Raw genomic sequence first — 24,421 nt, forward strand, 5'->3', positions numbered from 1 at the left:
TTTTAAAACAAAAATAAACCGTCGAACAATTTTTCTGTATAAAGTCAAGCTAAATAATTAAACTATATTTATCGAATAAAATACTATTTAATTAATATATCTTCATCCAACTAAGATTCGTCAACTTTTCGATATAACTGTTGACGAAATTTTTTAGATCTCTTAATCTAAAAAAAAAAAAAAAGACAATTGCGTGAATGTCATAAATATGGTTTAAAAAATTACTGCAAATAGAATGGATATTTTTAAATAATTTTATAACAAAACTGTAGCCTTTTATTGTAACGCTAAAAATTATAATTCGCAAAGCCGCTCTTAATGAAGACGTAATCGATTTCAAAGGGACGACCCGGTACATCCGCGATGTGGAAATCGCTCGTGCGGCCACCCAGCGCGACTATCGCGAGCAAAAAGTTCGCGAGGCCTGGCTACTCCGCTTCGCCTCTCTTATTATATAGGTGCGCGTTTCTCGGACCATCGGCCGGGATACGTCGAACGCAATTGAAAATAGCACCGACGCGCATTTAATGTAGCGTAATGGAAATTAAAGATAACGTGGATAAATTAAATTAAAGAGCATCTTTGCACACAAAAACAAACTTGTAATGATCTCTCTCGGATTAAACAAAAAATATAATATGTGCGAAAGAATTCTCGTCATCTTTAGAAATGAGGCTGTTACAGAAGCGGAAAAAATATATTGTCTCTAATTGGTAATTGGCCGGAACAATGAATACACAGAGAGAATTTTCTCTTAGAATTTACCTTGAAAGGTAATCGTGAGACAATATGGTATGGAAAGAATTTTATGAGAATTTCTCTGATTAATATTTATCACAATAAAATATGTTTGATTAATTTTACTATGCAGTTTAGTAAAATTAAACATGTTTTATATTTTATTGTGATATATATTATTATTTTTGAGAAATTCTCATAAAATTCTTTCCATATTGTCCCACGATTACCATGATTTTCAGGGTAAATTCTAAGAGAAAATTCTCTCTGTGTACTTCCTTAGCAAAAATGTTAAAATAAAGAGGAGACAAAGTGACAGCAAGGTTAATCAACGCGGGAACGTCTCGTGGAAACTCTCGAGGTCGATCGATGAAGGAAAAGGAGAATCGATAAAGTACGCGCGATTCGTCCCGTATCGAAGCGAGCATTCTTGAAAAGTGATACCGTCCGCTTCACGTGCCGCGCACATTTTCGTTCGGTTCACCCCGATCTCCCCTCGAGCGACAAATACCACGAGATCCTCTCGGTTGCAGAAGAGATGTGCCAGGGATGGCGCGTTTGAACTCGGCGCGACTCTCGGCAGGAAGTCGATCCTTCGATTTGGAACCTTCGAAAAAACGCATCAAGGGGGACCACCCGCGTATGTGAAAATTCACAGCTAGTCAGCGAGTAGCTTCGGAGAGGCATGTGAGGATATGCGTATGGGTCGGATTATTAATGCGTAACGCGGTGCGAGCTTCCTTCAACTTTGTGCGTGCGTGAGGATATTTCGGAAATCGGTGTGATTGTCATCGTCACGATCAATTGAGCATATTACTTTAGAGTCGGGAATTTTATATTTCGAGGAAGCTAGAATTTTCAGCATGAGAGTTTTCAATATTTTATATTATATTTAATATATATAATTTAATATTTACATATATTAATATGTAATATATTTAATTATATAACAAATCTCTCTTTCTCTCTAATCAATATGAATGAAGAACTGTCTTTGAGATAAAAATTTCTCGAAAGCAAGCCTTACAGAAAGCTTTTATATTCTACATTCTTGATTGTTGTATCTTTTTTACACAAAATTATCCATTTGATTGTGCCACAAATAATCGGCCTATACAAGTTTTCCGCGATAAGATAAATGATTCAAGATATCAAAGCGTGCGATGAAGGGAAAAGGGAAGAGAGCTGGGATCTCGAGAAGTATGATTTTGCCGTGGCGGCACACAATCACAAATTGTAATACCGCTTTTCGAGAGGCCCTTCGCCGACGATAAGGGTCGGGAGCGCTAACCGCCGTTAAAACCCATTTCTCCATCATCAAAGTGCGCCTCGTTAATCGGCGATCGGAGATAACGCGACGCCGGTAGGAAGTAACGGCCAATATAATTTGCATCGCATTCATGCGCTTATCTCTACGTACATCCTTGAAGAACCGAATCTCGCTTATATATGTATATGTATGCGTGCGTGCGTGCTATTATCTACATCTAGTTGTGCCGGGATAAAAGAATAGAGGGGATCCTTCCCCGGAACCGAGTCTCGTTCCACGGACGCGGCGAACCGCTAAATTAGTTAACCGTTTTAATTAGTCCCGGTATCTACACGGAAGAACGTATAGCATTAACGTGGTATTTCATGCGTGAAAAACCTCGAGGATAATTTTACGATATACACTTTTTCCGCGCCATGTGCCGGAACTAAACTTATTACACTTCTGCCCTTGCTGTATGTATGTTTTTTCTCTAATTTTAATAGGCGAAATAACACGAAGAATTTTTTTGTATAATATAATATATAATTTGTATGCGCGCGTGAATTAATTTAATTAAACAATTAAAAATAATATCGAGCGATGGATTTAAATGCCTGTGCAAAGGATTAACAAACGTATTTGACATCTTTTTTTTTGTTCCTCTTTCAAATTTTTCATGATGAAACTAGACAATTGATTCTTAGATCTGTTTGGCGCTTGCACTCTATTAAAACCGCGAAAAGATCTCAAACAAATAATTTATTATATTTATGCATCAATTGTGTTATGTTACGACAAATGTTGTACGAATAATAAAGAATATAAATCAGCTTGATTTCACAAATGCACAACCTTCTTGTGATTATGTTTATATAATCCTTTTTACTTCTGCTTCTCCTTGACTAATACGAAAAGATTCTGATCACATTTACATACGAAAAGACTTTTCAAATGTCAAAATTCAAAAACATCGAAAACCTTTAAACTCTGGTTTTTTTAAAAAAATATAGTGCGCTCTTATACAGTATTTAGTTCAGTTGCTTCTAGTTTCTGACAGATTTTAATATCAAAATTTTGTAATAAAAGCTCTCTCTTTTAATGCTAAATAATTAACAATTTAATTAGATACCGAAAAGAGAAATCAAAAGAGATGTTTATTATCGAAAATGATTTTGTTTTTGTAATAAGTCCCTCCACCAAAAAAAAAAAAAGAAAAAAAAACGGAACGCAATGTCGATGAGTCGAGAAGGAATTACAAAGGGGGAAAAAGAAGATGCAGTGGGCGAGAACGCTCACCTTTTCGAGTTGATCCAACGCTATCGCGGCGTCCGTCCAGCTGGGCCTGACGTAGAGATCCGACTCGTGCCGGATCCTGGCGTTTTCCGCCGCCTTGGCGTCTTTCTCATCCTCCGCGCCACCATTCTGCCGCGAGCCCTGCGATCCAGAAGGGCGTTCCGCTAGGATCCCTGTGGATACGGGGCCGGACACGGAAACCATGATCTGTCATGCATTCGCCCGCACTTTACTAACTCGTTCACCTTCGCCCCCCTTTCTCTCTCTCTCTCTCTATCCGTCTATCTCCTTCGCTCACACTCCGACCGACCGATCTTCAATTTCTCATCGATCTCTCGTTACGGATCTCGTTGTGCGGCTTGCTAGAGGTCTTCTGACAACCCTCGAGGTAATAAATAACTTCGCGTTGACGTTTTAATATCGGTTTTTTTTGGAGGGAGAATAAGGACTCGAACGATCTGGTTTCAGATCGGAGCGCGGTGTTCTTTTCGGAGCCGTCTCTCTTTTTTTTCTCTCCTCTCGACGTGTCGCGAACTCGAGCGTGGGACCGAAACGATCCGCGGGACACTCACTGCCTGGAGAAATCGTAACACCTTTCGAGAGCACTTGTTCACCAACACTGTCCGCGGCTTCGTACAATAATAACCACGTGACCCCGCGCCTCGCTCGAAATTCGCGCACGAGGATAGCGTGCCGCGATGCGCATGCGCGCGCGTCCTACCGATATATATGTACTGTGCCGACGAGATCGGTTTTTAGGTTACCCGCGATAAACACCTCTCTCTTTCTCACTGATGGAGCCGAGAAGGCGCTAACGCGAGGAAAACTTATCGCGAAACGAGATTGTATTTTTTTTCCCGCGTATGGATCGATCACGTGCCGTAATAATCCGCCGGATAGCCGTGGGGGCCCGGCTCTCGTTGTCACACTGTCACACCACCGAAACTTATCGTCGTCGTCGCTGTCCGGACGCGCTCGCAGAGTGCGACGGGCCCTCTGCACGGGCCCCTGATGCGTCCTGGTGATGCGTACTCGTGCGTAATGGTGCGACGACGGGCGCCGGCGTGCACACGACCGCCACTTAGAGCAGTCTAAGTCGGTACTAAGCGAAACGCGCTGCCACATTTCTTTCGTGGCCTGCCTGCCGCGCCGGCCATAGTTGACGACCTCCCCTCCCCTTCTCCAGAACGGCGCTCGCTCGGCCTGCGCAAACATTCAACCCCGTACGCAGCCCCGGGTCCATGGGCCCCGCACGTTTCACGATATTTCGTTTATGATGAATTTATTCCGCGCCTTTCGATGCGTTATATCAAATTAATTTTTAATCACGTAATACTAAGAGAAAATATCAGTATATATATATTTTGACAGATGCTAAGAAAAATATAATAATAATATAGTATAGTATGAGAGGGAATTGAATATGGAAAATTATATCGACTTCTGTATAGATTAATCAATGGATCTGAACCGATAAATTAAGAAATTCTACATCCATCTCGTTTGCGTTGTTGACGCACATCGCGTCGATCGATCGATCGAGAATCGGATGAAGATCATCCTTACACGGCGGTCCACCCACGGATCGATGCGTTCCTGCGCGCGGAGATGACGTCGAAGCCGAGAGGAGCCGAGATGGACCGAAGTGTCGGAGACTCGGAGACGATTGGCGGAGGCGTTTGGCGTTTCGCGTTGCTAGGATACCCGGGGACTAGCGAGGGGAGCCGACTCTAGACCACACACGCGTTCCCATTTTTCCTCGGAGCAAAAACACTACCCACACACCGAGACGCACGACGTACGCATACACACACGTACGTACGCACACGCATGACGATACACACAGCTGCGGATCGATACAACGCACAGTGGTGCCTAGATGGACGAAATCTCGAAGAATTTTTTTTCGAAAATTTTATCTAAAAAATATTCCTCAAATATTCGCGCGTAATGACCGACTAACAGGAAATCGCGATACAAAATCTCGTAAAATAGCAATATTTTGATGAATCAAAACGATTGTCAATACGATAGATATTTTCATGTCAGAAAAACAATAAGTACATTCTTTAAGTATCCCGATATACGCACAGAATAATGTGCAGGAATTTGGAAAACAAGAGATATAAATATAAAATTTGCAAAAAATCTAGCGCGTTAAATCTTTCTCGCTTTATGTAATTTCTAATTACATATATCGTCACGAGAAAAGCGAGCACAAATGAAATGATTTATAAATAGTAAAAATAACATTTCACTTACAGTTTGACGTTTGGTCCCGATTTAACTTAGCTATAAGAAGGCAGCTATAAGAATATGTAAATACTGAAAAATTTTGAAGCGATTCACACATCAATCAAACGAGATTTTAACGTAATCAAAAGTATAGAGATTATAAAGAATATATCAAGATTCACACAGAAGAGGAAACATGTTAATACAAATTGTCGATCGATAAAAAAATTTCTCTCGTCAATATATCTTATTGGTGACTATATGCTTGATCCGTAAAATCTCTAGGCATCACTGTACGTGAATACGTGTGCGTGTGGTATTTTCTTTTCTGTTTCTCTCTCCGTATCCTTCGGCGCTTTCACGTTGCTCCGCGCTCTGTTTATGCGCATGTCGTGCATCTGTTTGTTTACGTGCATGTTCATTTGAGGACGAGAGGGAATTACCAAGGAGCCAATACCAGGGCGCCGTCGAAGATTCGTATTTGTATTCATAAGCCTTATTCGGCGCTAAATGTAGTCATCCGATTCTCAGCCCGAAACATTGTACGCGATCCCCATGTGAGATAAAAAGCTTCGAATTAGAAGAAACCTTTTTAACGATAAATATAATAATATAAGATTTTAAATGCTGATTTTACTGTCCTAAAAACTTTATTATTCAGCATCATTCATTGAAGAAATTCATCATTAAAGTGTTTATTGATTCGAGACAAATTTATAACAAATATTCGAAGAGCATAATAATTTGAATTAATTATATATATATATATATATATATATATATATATATTTCAATAAATAGCGCGATGAATTGTAACATACGATGGATACAGTTCGCGTAAGACGAGAAACGAAAAATAATTCGTTTATTTTGAATTGTTTATATAATAAGGAAATTTTCTCTCATCTTTATCGTAGCAATTTTTTCATCTCATTTCTTGCATGTACATGCCGAACTATAATCGTAAATCATTTAGGGCCATAACCGAGTTAAAAGTGTCTTTTCAACGGAACGTTTTTGCATCGGTCTACATTTGTGCTCGACATTTTCCCTGTCGGGGAATACAACATGTGTAAATGCGTGGGAGTGAAAACCAGCTGTTTCCGGCACGTCACGGAAGAGCGTTGCTCGGCACGATGAACGTATTAAAACTGTCGTCGTAATATCTACATAACGACACGACTTCATCAAGCATCTTCATATTCGCGTACACATATTAATATGTGCAATTTAAAAAATTCGATATTACGAAATATTATTTTAAAATATATCTAATATCAACAATATATATTTATGTTATATATATATAACACATTGCTTGTTTCTCTACTCCAAAAACTCTTTCCATTTTTGTATCAATTGCAATAGAAACAGAATAATATATATTGAATGATTAGAAAGAATTTTTGTATTCTACATATATAAATATTTCCTCAAGCGTTTTCTACTTATAAATATTCTTATTTCAACTTAAAAAAAAAAATGATTTTGCATATGCGAATGTTAATATCCTTCGGAATCGAGAGATTTTATTCGAGCGTGGCCGTTGTTTCTATGAAAAAAATAAAAAAAATAAAAAAAATACAAGATGCTCTCCATTTGTTCGGGAAAGAAGAGGGAAAGGAGGAGGACGAAAAAAAAAGGACGAAGGAGAAAGAAAGGCGGATCTTTGCGTATTGTGTCCTCTTTGACGAATGCACCCCGCGGTCGCCCCGTCGATCGGCGATAAGAGGCGAACGCGCGCGCCGAGGAACCGTTAATAATTTTTACGACACTCTTAACTCGCCACCCGGTATTAAGCGGTCCTCCGTAGGAGACGGGCTTTGATCTTCGCCGACGCCGGTGTATCGGCTTAATGAGTGCGGGAGCGAGATAGCGGTTGATTCAGCGCGCGCGCGCACTGCTCGCTCGCTCGCTCGCCTGTGGAACCGCCTGTGGTTTCTCGTCGATTCACGGACGCATGTCGCGTCGCATAATTCCAGGCGCATCCTCCTGGAGGAGAGGAGAACGCGCGAGAATAATCTTGCAGTTGATAGTCGACGATTTTTTTTTCGGAAGGAATCCGAAACCTCCCGCTGTTGCAATTTTTCGAGAATGCCACGAGAACGATATACTTTAAATGCTATATCGTACGAATCTGAACACGACGGCTCCTATCGGCTTAAACACTCTCACTTACGATCGCACGATTTCTGGGCATTTCGAGAGTCAAGGCGAAACATATTTAGGTGATTATATACAAATATAGCGGGCCAATACAAATATAACAACATTAAATATCGATTTTAATTATACTGCTTAATTCGACCGTACTTTGATCCCTTGTAATCTAAATTACTTTCAACAATTAGGATAACATCGAGTGTTTTAATCTTAATATTATTGTATGCGTAATAATCGATTTTGGTTATTCAGAAAATCTCATGTGAATAATTCAAATATATAATTCATTGACTTAATTATTTAAACATTAGTGTATTGAATATAGTAATTTATTCTTAAAATCATTATCAGTAATTTTTTATTATTTAGCTTAATATTTTATTGAGATTTAATAGATTTGAAAAAGGATATTAAGTATATATGTTTTTTTTCCTAGATCTCAATTAAAACTATCAATTTAATCTTCAGAATTATGTTCACATATTATCTCTCTATTGGATAAAAATAAAAAGGAAAGAGGAAGAAAAGATAGAACGAGAGAGAAAGAGAAAGAGAGAGGCAGAGAACGAGAGAGAAAGAGAGGGAGAAGGAAAGAGTTGGAGAGGAAGATATCCGACTTACTAATTGCAGCGACGTCGGTGGTCCGAGGGCACACCGCGGGCCATAATGAAAAGCAATATGGTCAGGATACATGGTACGGATCCGCTTGGACTCATCTCGGTGACTATCCCGAATTAAAATCGTAAATTCAGCTCGAAGGATTTGTAGCGGCGCCGCGTTCGGCTTCAAACTGCGGCGCGCGTCATGGTCGAAACTCTGGAAAATAATTATAATTTTTTAGAGTAACGCGAGAAAAAACAACAAATTGTATATATCCGAAGAAGAATATATTATGAGTGTTTTATTTCGATAAGAATAATGTGTGTATGTCCAACGTTGAAATATATTATAAACTTTAATCTTTCGTACATAAATTTTGATTCTGTTGAATATATGATATATCTTGCTACAATAAATATAATCTTTGAGAGACACAAAACGCGATAAATATTTTGATAATCCACAGAACGCAATAAACTATAACGTTAAAATAACGCTGTTATTGATGATCGAGCCTTATAAATACGAAGACATAATCGAGACGATTAGAATCCACGACGACCACGTTTCACGGATGAAGGCGTCCTACGAATAGATAGATTGAGACTTCAAGGGCACTCTGTAGGGTACGATAGTTACGATTCGTTCGATTCCGAGGGATGTTAAGCGGCCGTAAAGTCCCAGCAGTAAGCCGCAAACGTGGACTGAAATGACGGGTCTACGAATTTAGTAAGACGAATCGTCACAGCGGCAGACTTGGCTATTGTGTCGAGCACACTCCTGTGAGAAATCCAAAAAGTCAGTAAATTTCCCGGACACGCCGCAAGCCCCGGGGAAGGGGAATTATACCTGGTCGTCCGTAGGACGTACGACTCGGCCTCTACGTACGTTGTTTGCGTAGGACGGGGACCACCCAGGTCGGGCCGACGCCTCTGTTCCGCGTGGTGGATCCGACTTGGCGGAATCCTTCGCTTCGCCGAGCGGAGCGGAGGCGACGTTATACGTAAGGCAGGGGCGGATCGACCATGAAATTCGGACGGTGTTTGAGAGTCGTATCGGATTATGACGTCAGAAGCGAAAAATCCCGTCAATTCCTTTCCCGCGCTATGCGCAATTGCACGTAATGTCGAGACAAATTCATTCTTGTATTAGCATATCACATATATGTATTAGATATTGGCAAATTATACCAATAGATTTTTCTTATATATGTATATATACTATATATTCTGGATCTTCTTTTATCAATAAAAGCGCTTTTTCTGTTACAGAAACTGTATAATGCTTAAAAGCGCTTTTATCGGTAAAAGAAGATTCAGAATGGGCCTAATATATTCAATAAAAATAAGATCGTGTATTTTTATTTGAGAACACCGTTTTCTATCTGTGAATTTAAAGTTTAAAATTTTGTTTACGGAGAGAACTTTACGATAGTTTATTGTATATTAGTACTACAAATTCTAAATATATAAAAATATTATAATGTAATATGCTAGTTTGACGAAAAAACTATATCGAAATAAAATAGAAAATAATTTATAAATAAAAGATTAATCTAATTTCAAAACATACGCTACAATTATCTCCCAAAGATTTTTACACACATTGTACTTATATTTTATGGTTGACCTAAAAATATTTTTTGTCTTTTAAGATTATTGTATTATTGAATGCTCTTTTTCTTAGGCTCTCTCTCTCTCTCTCTCTCTCGCATAGAGCGATTTTTTTTGTATTACTCCTTAACGATTCCTTGTAATGATTTTGTTCGTCCCTAACATGTGGCAAGAAAATTTTTAACCTGATTCAGTGTGCTATTTTTCATCCTATTGTATTCTAACGGCAAGGTCGTGGTTCCCTGTGACGATCCTTAAATGATCCCAATGATGGATACACGGATGTCTCCGTAATACAAGGGAAAGCTTTAGGAAATTAGCGTTTCAAACGTATCAGACAGACACTTTACTGTCTATTCAGTTCGATACCACCCATCGTGAATACGGTCTGTCTCTATTCAGTTTCATCTAGTATTATAATCTCTATTGTAAAGAAGAGTAAATTTGCGATAATTTTGAATGTGCGTGCTTAGTTCATCGAGTTCTTTATTACAATATATTTTCGCATATTTAAACTTAAATATTATTATTTCTGTTCTAATTTCATGATCTCTTTCTTTTATTTCTTGAAGTATAAAAATTCCTCGTGTCATAACATCAATATTATCATTATTATATTATTGTATTAATGGTACGTATAATGTTTTTTAATTACTATTGTTTTTATTTAATTATATGTTAACATATAATAAATTAAAGTTTTAATGTTTTAACTCTATCGTATACAACGTCTCGTTCATCGACAAATAGTACAAATAATTAACAGCATATCTTAATAATATTTAAACACGTGCGATGTATGGTATTAATTAAGAGTTAGAGCATCGCACTTCTCTCATTAAGAAGAGTGGATTACATCATGAACGAAAGGCATTCAACGAACAAGGGTCTGCATTCTCGTGAGATATTTTAAATAATTACGAGATACAAACGAATTTTTTAAATTGTTCTTCACAATTGTAAATACCAGAAATACCTTAGAAAAATTAAGGAAGACAAAAATTATCTATTTGATAAAATATATTTAATATAAATTACTTGTTATTTCCAATAATATTTTAATCATTGTAATGTATACAACTTTTTAATTACATGCAATTATCTGTCTGCGTATCCAAACTATATAAAAAATGTTTCGAAAAGGTATCGAATGGTCATTTTTGAATGTAAAATTTTTTAGCACGAGAAGTTCTCGATGTAGAAATATATTGTTGATCGATTTAGTAATTTTTCTTCTATTCTAACCGAGAATTTTGAAATCGGGCACAAGCACATATTTGGATAGTCTCTATAGATACGACTTTCGAAAATGTAAGCGCCATAACTGCTAAATAAGACGCGGCGATTTAAGCTGGATTCTGCGTGTGCGTACGTACATCACGACGGCGTACGCGTAACTCACGTGGTCCTATGCTTAATATCAAAACAGTGTTAGTGACTGACCACCCACGGCGAAACCGAGAGACCACCTAATGAGACGCGCTATTATAAGGGGCCCGTCTCCACTTCGCACTTTGCTTCAACTGCCGTCCTCCTTTAACCTTTTAATACGGCAGACACCCCTGCCTATTTCTAACGGAGCTCGTTCGAGGACACTAGAACGCGTCTTTTTTTTTCTCTCTTTACTTCGCCAGGGGATTCTAGTATAGAGAAATCATATAATATATATAATATTTTAAAATATGTCGAATTAATATCCAATAAATCACGATCTGTTCATATAATTAAACCGACTATATCGCATTAATCTATATAACTCACAAAATTTATCGAATTATCTGGAAGATTCTTAAATTACACGAAAGAAAATTACGATTAATTAGAAGCATTTTTGTCGAAAAGTTGCATTCGCAAAATGAATCAGAGAATGAAATTTCGGTTATTATAGATTTTGCAAAAAATCCGTAATGCTACAATATAAATAGATAGATATGTCATTTCATTATATAAAAGCCAAAGAAAACTACAATATAATTGACTTTGAAATTATTTCGAGTGAATAAATGATTTCATATACAATATACAGAATGAGAGAAATATAGGTCACTAATTGTAAGTTTATTTCAAGAGACATCTTAAAATATAACTTTGTCTGATAAAAATTAACTCTGTATTATAATAAAAGGGATAAATTAGTGCTCGTGAGCGCGAAAATAATATGATATATTCAATCAATTTTCTAAATGAAACTAATTAAAAAATTGCCAAGTACTATTTGCAAAATTTCTCTCGTCAGGGGCTGTGGATAGAAATACACTCAAGGCTCTGTATCCCCTTTGCGAGAGAGGATAAAAGATCGAGATGAAGATTTGTAAAATCCGGTCGAGAGCGAGACGGTATCGCGAGCTCGCTCGCTCGACGAGGCAACCCGCGCGCAAATCAACGTTTACACGTGCGTCATTAGAAATCAATAAGCACGCTCACGACACGCAAGGTTACCGCGTGTGTGCGTATGTATGTACAAGCGCACGCAACATCGTGCGCGCGAGCGCACAACACGGAGGACGAGCCTCTCTCTCTATATCTCTCCTCTAAGCCTCATATTTCGTGATCGTGTGGACCACCCAGCTAGTCCATCGCGGAAGTACGCACGCACGATTTGCACGCGCACGTATATATACGCGTGCGGCACTAACGGGATATACGGGGTGTCTCGCAAACGCTCACACAAGCCGGATTCAACTTTTCACACATTTTTTTCCTTTCTACAAAAATCGTTAAATATCTACTCGCGCGCACAAATTAAATGTACAGGAAAACGTGAGAGGATTTTGCAGCTATCGTGCTATCGTTTACACGCGTTTGTTTTATTGTCATTCATGACGAGAGATTCGAGCGCGGGACGTAACGGCGCTTTGTATGTCGTATTATCTCTCGAAATACGATCGCGTAACAAATACATAGTACCGACAATGAGAGACTAAAGGCGGTAATTGTTGCCTATATACTTTCTCTCTTTCTTTTTTTCTATTTTATTATTCTATAAAATTGACTTTACTATAAGGTAATTCGCTAAATCCGAGAGACACCCTATACAGAGTTTTAAATACGTCGTTTCCCGAAGAGATTACGACAATTGCGTCTTTCACTTCTTAATTTGCCGATTTTCGTCTTTTACGACCGTCATTAAAAATGTCGTTCAAAAGAACGACAGCTTCAAGCTTTTTAGCCCCTGATTACAAGCCTTCCGTTCTCGACCCTTCGCTCTCGACTCTTCGGCGCCCATTATTACATACGTTTATCGATAATACCGGGCCCAATTACGATGACGATTTTCACATTTGGAGGGTCGTCGTCGCGTCAAAGAGGGATCTCTCGCTCGTTATTTTCCCGGGGAACGGAGATGATCGATTCCGTCACACGGTAATCAAGATCAGTTTTTTCCCCCGCTGCTGTCCCGGGGAAAAGTAGACGATATGTGTGTATTTTTCTTTTTTTTTTCCCCGCTTTTCTCTTTCCACGAGGGAGAGAGATCCCCTCGACACGGATATCGCCTCCGGGACGAAGGAAAAAGAGGGGGTTGATGGCGGCAACGACGGGCCCGGCTTAATGTCGTCTCCGGGGTGGTTACGCGCGTTTGCGTGCACAGCAGCGTCATTATACGCGAAATAACATGTTGCACTCGTTCGCTGCATACGCGCTGAATTGTGTGAGCGAGGTAAATTAATAATTGGAACGTTTTGGACGGACTGTCGGCACGCTCAGGAGGATGGTACGTATTACAATCTCTGCATACATGCAATTTCGGAAAACGAATTCGATTCCTTCGATTTTTCGGGGAGTGCAGCTGCATAACGATAACAGGATAAGTAAAAGTAGGCTAATTATAATTTTGTAATACTTTAGGTCGACTTATTTTTTTTAGGAGAAAGACAAATAAGGAACCGAAAGCTAACTTTATCCAATTTATTTCGCTGTTCTGTATCAAAGAGATTTTATTCTTTTCTTTTCTAAATTTTATACTATTTTTGTAGGGAAATTACAATGTCCATTTTTGCCAGTGTAAAAAAATTATCGAGTATTCTGTGGATAATATCTGACACGTGTGTGAAAGAAAAAAATTTCGGCCTCGCTATCGCGAGATGTCGATTTAGAAAAATAGCGCTCGATAAAAAACACCAACACCGAATATTTAAAAGGCAAATTTATCACTCGCGTTTATCGCGATCGTTGCGCGGGCGAAGGTGTCGGGTAGAATTGGGCAACTTCGCGACTCTTTTTTTTTTACGATTTCTGCCGATTATATGGGCGCGAGGGAATCGCGTAGAAATGAGCGAATTAGGCAAATCCGCAAAAGTACGAGGCGGCGGGTTTCATGCGAGATAGAAATAAAACTTTTCGACATTTTATCGTGTAATTATATAACTTATTTAATTATTTATCAGATAATAAAACTTCTTAATATAAAGTCGTATATGCATTTTGGTTAAATATTAAGTTACAAAAATACGTATAAACCTATGAGTATATAAGATTCACAGATTCACATCGAAAAAATAAAGAGAGAGATGTAAGAATTCTTTCGAAAATTGAGTAAGTTCTATTCGAGCACTCGATATACTCCGATTAAATCTAGTATCAATTCTTTGGCTACTATGAGATTAACCATACGCTATCTGCATCTACATTGGCTACCGGAACTCTTAGGCCGATCATCTACGGACGTTTATCAGTGCTCGAAGGATCGAGAGGTCATGACTTCCGGTGCTGAACACCATCATATATTCCTTATCCCCTCGAGTAATCGCCATTATCTTCGTTGACTCAGCAAGTTTCAGGGTATCTGGTGATCGATCTTGCCGGAATACCTGATCCGGCCGACTCATCGATCTATCCTTTTCGGCCCTGCGCGAATATTAATGGAGACAACGTTTGTCATCTTATGACAAACCAGAAATAGAAGATTAAAAAACGCAGAATTATTATCGCCAATCATTCTGCATTCGAATTATCCCTTCCTAAGTATTCGTCTGGATTTAAAAAAGAAGCAAACTCTATTCTTCTAAAATATAAAATATATGCGTAATTGCCAAATTTAATCACGTTGCGAGAATTTTCTGCTACGTGAAAAGAAGGTTAAAAATATATGAGCTGTCACACACGATGATGCGATTAATATTGAGCGGATCTATGGATCGCATAAGTAATTTTAAGCCGGGTCCAGGTCAAACGAACGAATACGAACGATCACGAGCGAAATATCAAGCAAAAAAGCGTTATGCTTGATAAAAAGTTATTTAAAAAAAGTATATATGTAAAAAATTTAAAGAAGAATTAATAATTTCTTATAACGTCCTCTCTCTCTTTCTCTCTTCACGCTGGTTTGTTGATATTCGTTTGTGGTCGCTGATATTCGTATGCTTGGTCTCTTGGATCCAGCTGTAAGCACTTATATGTATATCGTAAACGAGCGCGAACGAGCATTGCGCGTATTGTATCATTGACTTTATATCATCCTTCTGTGTAAATTCTCCTCGCCTTCTGCACACGTCGCTGCCAACTCGTTTGCACACTGACTTACCGCGACAGTTTGAAACCGCGTGTCCAAACGAGCATGATTTATCAGCGCGACACGTACTGGTCGCTTAAGAGAGAGATTTTACGGATGAAAACATTCGACTCAACTTTCCAGTTATTCGAGAAAATTGATCGAGCATCACCGATATATCTGATGACATATATATCTACACTCTCTTTTCACTAATTCTGATCTAAATGCATTCTGTCATTGTTAAATACAATGACAAAAGTTTATGTTAAGATTAAATTATTCCTCATTTTTAACAATTTGTAAAATCATATTTTATGTGATAAGAGTACCTCTCCTCCCATCTGTTTAATTATTTTTCTCTCTGTGTATCTACTTGAAATAAGAATGCATTTTTTTGTGATGAGATACAGTAGCAGTAGGTATAGCGTTTGTACAAATATTATAAAAATATTTTTAGATAACACTAATTGTAAGAAAGATAAATTGATATTAACATTCATATATTAAAGTAGTAATTAAATCAGATGCAACAAAATATATCTTGTGATATTTAATTATTTATTTTTTAAAAACTCGTATGTCTCAGACAAGTTTGTTTTCATTTTATAATTCGTTGTCAAATTTTTGTCTAGATAAAAAAAAATGTATCATGTGATTATTTTAATTAGTAAAACTTTGTACAAATCCATTTTTAATTACATTTGACAAACATACAACAAAGTTTTCACATTGATCTAATAAATAACTATTTGATAATATTTTAAGCAAAATTCCTCGTAATACTTGTAGCAGTTTCAAATGTCGTGCATAATCAATAAATAATGAATAATAACACGCACAAGTCAATCTTTGTTGAGTTTCATCTGGAGAAGAGAGCTTTCTATTTATGATTGTAATAATTGAAACTGGCTGACAGACTCGGGACTCTGTGCGAATCTCGGTAGTAGATTTCAATTCGGATGGTATCTGCGAAATAGAAAGCAAGCGGACGAACTGGTGAACGAGCTAGGGCGATGGACGGACAGACAAACAGACGGACGGACGGATGGACGGACGCGTATGTCGCATTCCGTGTTTATTATTTTGTCGGTGGGTGGTCCAGAGAAGTCCGGAGTGCCGTCTTGGTGGCCGATAGCATCTCTCGTGCACGCACTGTTGAACGCAGTCATCTTGCGTAAGGAAGTAGTCGACTTCTCTCTCCATCTCTCTCCCTCTCGCCCCTCCATTCTCTCCTTTTCTTTTGCTCTCTCACTCTCTCTTTCCATCTAGTGGTATACCACTCTCTCGTTCGTCTTTCCTACTCTTTTCTCTTTCTTTCTCCATCTCTCGCACTGAACCTTTGGGCCGTACGTTCCTCGTCTTTCTTTCCTTCGTGGAAAGAAGACCGAGAAGATCGAATACTGCTATGTTACTCCTTGCAATGTAATATCGCGTACAGGACATTCGAGTCCTGTGTGTGTATATGTGTGTATCGCCCTGTACTGATATCTAAGAGATACTCTCTCTTTCTGTCTCTCGTAGAACGATCGATTTTGCGATAAAAAAATTGTAATTAAAATGGATGCAATCAAATGATACAAAAAAACACCGTAAAAGGAGAAAAAATGAATAGAATAAATATAATCTCTTTAAGTATTGCAAATTATTTGTTTAAAGTATATTTTTAACACGTGTTAAATGAATCTTCATTAAATGAATTCGATAAAAAGTAGAATTGTATCAAATTTTGCTCATTTACTGTCAAAATTTATGTTAAGCATAATATATGTTGTATAATAACGTTTAATTATGTTCATTAAACAATAAAATATCTAAAGATATATGACTTACTACATATGTCTCTAATTTAATTAATAAATCACTAATTTATATGAATGTTAATAATGTTAATGTCAGTATCTATCTTCAACTTACAATTAATATTGTAGTTTATCTAAAAATGTTTTTATATATTTGTACAAACTGTACCTAATAGAGAAATACTATCGTATTTCATAGTATAAAAAATATAATCTAAAATTTACGTTGAAAAATGAATTTATTATCCTTTATCTTAAATTAATCATTCCGATAAAAAATGAATTTATCATTTTCCGAAACAGGAAAAGAGATAGTTTTTATCGAACATTATCCGAATATTGTATCGGACAAAAAACACGATACTTATGAACTAAAAACGCGGTTCAATATATCATTTATATTTTTATCTAATTCTATCAGATATTTTAAAATTCTCGAGCAAGTTTCACGCTTGCGTATCGAACGTTGACTATCGCGAGTCTTAAAAACATTCGAAACGAGACCCAGTAATGTAAGCAAAATAGTTTTATAAATCTTTATGATAGCGTTTATACAGTTGCCTCTTTTTTTTTTGTCTCTCCAAAATCGAGTCACGAAGCACAGAAATGTATTATGTCATAAATCTGTGATGGCGATCCTTGCAAAACATCGCGAATAAAATGTTTTTCACGGTACCATGTGTACCACATCCTCTCGTGTGACTTATCCTTGTTACTTTTTTAAAATTGTAAATATATTCATACTTCAAATATGAATCATTTTTTGTCCCAATAAATTGTATAACAAGTGTCTGTTTTACATTATAAAATAGTTTAAAATTCAATAATAAAATATTTTTAATTACTCACGATTCTGCTAAAAATCTATTTTCTACATACAAAGGCATAAATACATCTTTCAGTAGGTATATAAATAAATATAGCGGTTTAAATTGCTTCAATAACAGATAGTTTCGAATTATATATAATTGGTAACTGAATCAGACTCGATGAAAAACAGATGAAAGCGAGCAAGCGTTCTCAACTATTGCCAATTATTTCGTTGAACCTACTTTATGAGTATAAGTGTGGAGAGTTTGCCGAGCGTGACGCGGGAAATTAACTCTAAGTATCGTTAACTCTAAATGGCGGGACCGCGAGAACGCCGGGCCGGGCGGGAAACGAGAAAATCGTAGCGAGCTGATCGCGGAAATCGTTCTGCGTGCTGATATATTCGAGAGAGAGAGAGAGAGAGAGAGGATCGTTATATTATATAGGTATTATATACAGAGAGAGGCCCACACGCGCGCGTTCTCGGTTTCGTGCTGCGGGACCCGCACACAACGACACCCGCCAGCGCGCACCCTGAAATAAGGTAGCCCAGGCTCCGGCGACGAGAAGCCGACGTGGGTGGTCCAGGAGAGATTTGCCTTCCGCTAAATATCGCCTTTGCGCCCTCGACGTGGGTGGCCTTCTCGCTGCTGGCAGAGGGGTTATCCCTCCTCCCTTTCCTTTCCCCTCTACCCTTTCCGCTCCCTCGAGAGAAGTCACAAGTTGTCTCCTGTCCTCGTTCCTCGAAGGAGAGCGATGCTCGCTCGCGCGCGGTGGCGACCGAAATTTTCATCTTTAACGCGATCTTTTATTCTGGGAATCGATTCCTGCGGAGGCGACACGAGGAGAAACGAGGCGCGCGTGCTTTGACCTCACGCGACAAATGTATCTGTAGGATCGAGGAATAACAAATAGATTTGTATTGTATATCGTGTCTCTCTGTTTATACCTTTCTGTTATCTCTTGCTTGAATGGAGTAACTCAATTCAATCGATCTCGCGCACATTCGCGCCACTTTCTTGTACTATTCTTTTTGAGAAGGAAAAGAGGAGATGGAGAGAAACGAATACTTGTTGGTCGCGTCGAAACGAGTAAAATAGTATCGCGAGCGGAGAGATAGAATACACATATACACGGATCGAGCGGATCTATTGCGAAAGGAACGAGGCGAAAGGCGACAAGACGGCGTGTGGTCCGCCGGACGTCGATGAGTAGGACAGGACCAGAACGACGACAGTATCTTATCCGAGGCCTCGGCCGACCGATCGATCAATGGCGAGATCGATGCCTTCTCCGACCGATCGGGGAGTATCGCGGCATGCTTGGCCGCGCAAGTATTTTTCACCCCGCAGGCGGTGGCGACGACGCCGGTCCACGATGACGCCGCCCGGTCGGGTAGACGACGATGGACTTCTCGATTGTTCACGGTTTAGCGATGAGATTCCCCCAACCGAACAATTATTTATTATTCCTATTAGTTTTTATAATTTTCATTGTTATTATCATTTTTACATAGAGAGAATTTTCTCTTGGAATTTACCCTGAAAATCATGGTAATCGTGGGACAATATGGTATGGAAAGAATTCTATGAGAATTTTTCTGATTAATATTTATCACAATAAAAATAATATCTATCACAATAAAATATAAAACATGTAGGGTACTATGCAGTTTAGTAAAATTAATCAAACATATTTTATATTTTAACGTGTATTAGATATTATTATTTTTATTGTGATAAATATATTAATCAGAGATATTCTCATAAAATTCTTTCCACACTATATAATTGTCTCACAATTACCATGATTTTCAGGGTAAATTCTAAGAGAAAATTCTCTGTATAATTTAATTTTTTATCGGAAATAATATCAGATGATTGAACAAGGCTTAATTTCATTTGAGTAAAGTAAAAATTTTCCTAAATGTTCTATAAATATTTCAGACATTTTTATTTTGTTCAAAAAATTATCTTACATATTATAAATATATAATTATAATTTTGCACAATATAATACAAATATGATAAAAAAAAATACTTTAAAAGTAATTTATTCTCTGTCTATTCAACTATGCATTAATAAAAATTCCAATTTTATTACAATTAATACAAATACGATAAGAAAAAAATGACTTTTAATAATAATAGAAAAAAATGAAAAAATAAATTAAAAATTACTTTTTCTTGTCGTATTTGTATTAATTGTGTAAAATTGAAATTTATTAGTACATGGCTGAATAAAGTTAAAGTAAAAGATAATTATAAAAATATCTGATAATATATTTGTAGAAAAAGATATCTATATTAAATTAAAGTTATGTCAACATTCGTACTCTGTCTTTAAGCGCGCATTCTTTTTAGCCTTTAGCATAGCGTGCATTATGAATCCCGATTCGTCCGACTGTTCGTTTAACGAGGGTGCTCGATTCTCGAAATCATTATCGCTCGTCAAAACCCGATCCGGCGTTACGACCCTAAAGACAGGTAGCCTGCTTGTGAAACGGTCGCGCATATGGCGCACCCACACCCGTGACCAATCGCTAACACGCTCATATCGGGGACCTCGTTCACCGCGCTGCGCTGCGCTGCGCTCTGCGCTGCACGCATCCACGACTTTACACGGGACACACATACACACACACACACACACACACACACACACACGTGATGCGAAACCCACAGCTTAAAACGCTCGTTTGCATTCTCCGAATGAATGAAGATATTGGGACGGGAAGATTCTCCCGTCCACATGCGATTCTGTACTAAAGAGCCATATAATTGTCATTAATTAAGGTAGCTTTTTGAACATTTGGACGACAAGTTAACGATTCGTATTACCGTTATTTCGATCGTTGCTTCCCGATTTCCTTTTTTTCAAGAACATTGAAGAATTATCTCGTTAAAGGAAGAAAAAAAAATATCGAAAAATCAATTTCAAGTAATTATATTTCAACAAAAAAAAATTATTTCAATAAAAGAAAAGAAATTTAAGATCGCGTAATATCTCGCGCGCTCGCTCTGAAATTTGCCGAATTAACGGCACGTGGTAAGCGTGAACACGAGGGCGCACGCTCCGCGAATACCAAAGACTACCGTACCCGGCCCATCCGACCTCGATCCCGATCTCGATTTCGATCTCGATCGCGCAAGCGGAGCAGCCGGCCTCGGTACTCGTCGCCGGCGACGAAAAATTGCACAACAGCAGGTTTCGTTTCGTCGCGGCATATCACGTGAAAAGAAAGAGAAAAAGGGGGAGAGAGAGAGAGAGAGAGAGAGAGAGAGAGAGAGAGAGAGAGAGAGAGAGAGAGAGAGAGAGAGAGAGAGAGAGAGAGAGAGAGAAAGACAGGCGGGCAACCTAATGCTAATGCGGCTACCATTAGCAAGTAGTGAATCGAATGTAAAGTCGGACGTAAGGTGGGACCACACAGGTCGCGTTCGCTCGCGGAGGGTTATACGGGGCCAGCAGATGCAGTGCCCCATAAACAGCGGGGCGAGACCACCCAACGCGCTTGTTCCTTCGTTTCGTTCCTTCGTCTGTTTCCTTAATAACCACGATAGCCTGCCTGTTACCGTGCGGGAAGGTGTGCAGGCTCTCTCTCTCTCTCTCTCGAGCTCACGGATACCTGTATATGTGTGTGTGCGTACATGATAAATGTGTACGTGCGCGCGCGCGACACGTGTATATAGTGGATCAAATCGCGAGAGCGGCTGCCCGCTCTCCTTCTCTCCATCCAGATCGTTTTCGAGCTTTCGTAGGATGACGTTGCTCTCAGGACCGGGAGGAAAGATCGGTGTGTAATTTCCGAGTAATTGTCGAGTCGGTCTCCCTCTGAAACGAACGTCGTTCAGGAAAGCTCTAATAAATTGCGATATATTAATGCGTTTTCGAGACTTTGATATATTTTTCTTCCGCTTCTTTCCCCTCCTCCGGGAACAATTTAAATCCCACACACGTGTTTCGTTCGTAGCTCTTGAATAGGCCCATGGGTTTATTACTACGCGACCCTTCTTTCTTTTTACTCGGAGCTCGAGTTTCCGAGAATCTCGCGAAGGGTTTGTCCTAGTATGATGACCACCCGCGTTAAAAACGTCGAATGTCTGAGCTATGAGATATTTTTGGTAATCCGAGACTATATACTAGAAAGGATCGCCCGAGTGATCTCGCTCGTCCTTCATGTCGCGTTTCTGTTGGTAGCACGAGCAAGTCTTTCCCAACGATTAAGCATAACCCTCCTTTAGCGCGTCGTCATCCTACGAACAGGCCACGATTGCTTTGACCCAGATCTCTCTTAGGGTGCGATTTCACTATCAATTTGTCGCTAGCGTCTAACTGATCACGAGACGCTTGTCATAGTTGTAACTTGGACGCTAGGCTGTTTTCACGCCAGCGTCAACAGACGCTAACGTCAATTTGTTTTTATTGATGCTTGACGCTGAAATCCAGCGTCACAGCGTCAAGTGAAAATGCACCCTTTACAAATAATTACAGTGATACCTATAATAATTTATTACGAGGAAAATTATTGCAATAATAATTATCTCGAATAGCGTGTAAATAACGTGTACGACATTATAATTATGACCAGGACTGCATGTTTCGTCAAGTCAATCGAAGAGAAGGAAAGAAAAAAATTAAAAAGAGAGAAGGAAAGAGCAAAATATATAAACAAGATAAATACCTTTTTCAGTTTCTCGCAGTAAACGACAAAGATAGAGCTACTCGACGCGTACCGCTATCCTTTTTCAACGGACGAACGTCGACGAACGACTCTTGGATTACATCGTCGTTGGTTCCTCCACGTTGCTTCGACTCACTTGCACTTTGCACTCACACATATTTTGACAATCACATAACACACATAACAATGCTATTACGATCGCGCAAAAAACAAACGGATTAATTGTCGCACGATCTGTGCGCCCCCCCCCCGCCTTCCTGCTCCTTTCTTTCCATGTTTCTTCACTCGCGGATCGGAATTAACGCGATACCGGAGTCGCCCAACACTTGCCGCACACTTATGTATTCGTACTCGCGTGATAGACGTCGAAAATCGCGAGGATAAATCGTACGAAATGGCGCAAAACGGGACGATCGTTCGCGTAGTACGACGCATCCGCCATATTCGTTACTCGTTACGCGACTTGATAAATCCTGTGAAAAATTTGAACTAATACGTAATTTCACGCCGATACCTGATTCGTCGATCAGCTTCGCCTAATTTCAATCGCGTCGCGACATCAAGGGATGCCAACTGCCAACTGCATAAACGCCTCCCCCGCTCGAGTTTTTGTTGCAAAGTTGCCATTATATGTGATTTTTCGTAAGTCGCACGGTAATAATAAATATATAGAAAGCGATTAGATTACCTTTGTTTAATCTGTATCACAGGCAGTGGTAAGTATTCGAAAAGAAAACAGTTACTTGACGGAAATTCATCTAGCTATATTCTTTTTTGATATAAAGCATATAAGTAGGTTAGGCAGAAACGTTTGCTCAGAGCTTAACTTTTTCTACTTTTGAAAGAAAGTTATAGTGTGTTTAATATCCTTATCTCTTTCGTTGTTTATCGTTTCTAGCTTGATTACGAGAGTAGTCTTCCTATTTGTACATATACAAGAACGAAAGGACGGAAAGAAGTATAATTTTCTTCATCAACTAAAATGCAACTGTGAAGCGTAATCTACTGGTGAGTATCAGTACTAGTTGTACAACCGTGTCGATAAAGAAGTGACATACAATATTATCTCGTCAGGTGAGTGAGAGGTTATAATGACAGCTATTATATGTATATCGAGTAAATATACAATATATTCCACGTATAGTTAATAAGTGCAAACATTTTTTTTTAAAGAAAGTATAAGATATAAGATTGTAAACGAAGAGATGGTGGAGAGAGGAAACGAATCGCGTAAAATGATAAATAATCACAAATTTATATATGTATATTTAATACACTTTTTTTTTTTTTATTTATACTTACTGTGCGTATGTATATATTTCAATATTGCAAGATTTTTTTCTTTCTCAACACGCAAGAACATGATATTGCTCTTTATATAATAATCTCTATATTTACGTGCAGAATTATACAGCAAATCAATTATTTATTTAACCTTACACGCGTCACTAATAATAATAATAGTCACTAGTCACTAATAATAAGCGTCATTTTTTCTATTGCGATGCTCTAATACTACATACACTACATACGATATTTTTATGATAATTAAATAATTTCCATATGAAACATTGGCGAATCCTTGCCTATACATATATTCAATGTCAATATCGAAAATATAATATGATATATTTTTTAATAAATTTGTTATATATGCATTTTTTAACGTAGTTGACGGTAGATATAAATAAGACTCGTAAAACGATTTTTCGTTTTTTATGGTTAAGTATTATAGAATATTAATTT

The 24,421-nt window shown here is 38.3% G+C and overlaps 1 protein-coding gene across 4 annotated transcripts in view; it reads right to left on the reverse strand.

The window, feature by feature from the left end:
* Ptc (protein patched) overlaps window positions 1-23,151 on the reverse strand; it is a 55,990-nt gene extending 32,839 nt beyond the window's left edge. For 2 of the 4 annotated variants that reach the window (XM_083038715.1, XM_083038714.1), the window contains exon 1: window positions 3,287-4,631. In XM_083038715.1, coding sequence (XP_082894841.1) covers window positions 3,287-3,487 — 201 coding nt within the window. In that variant the 5' untranslated portion in view covers window positions 3,488-4,631. Of the gene's footprint in view, window positions 1-3,286; window positions 4,632-8,302; window positions 8,498-22,675 lie in introns of those variants that run through there. The other 2 variants (XM_083038713.1, XM_083038716.1) reach the window with 2 other exon arrangements.
* Window positions 23,152-24,421: the final 1,270 nt, after the last annotated feature.

Source organism: Prenolepis imparis, unplaced genomic scaffold (assembly GCF_030444845.1).
Source record: "Prenolepis imparis isolate NDT839.2.m4 unplaced genomic scaffold, iyPreImpa1.0 SCAF_5, whole genome shotgun sequence".
Lineage (NCBI taxonomy): Eukaryota > Metazoa > Arthropoda > Insecta > Hymenoptera > Formicidae > Prenolepis > Prenolepis imparis.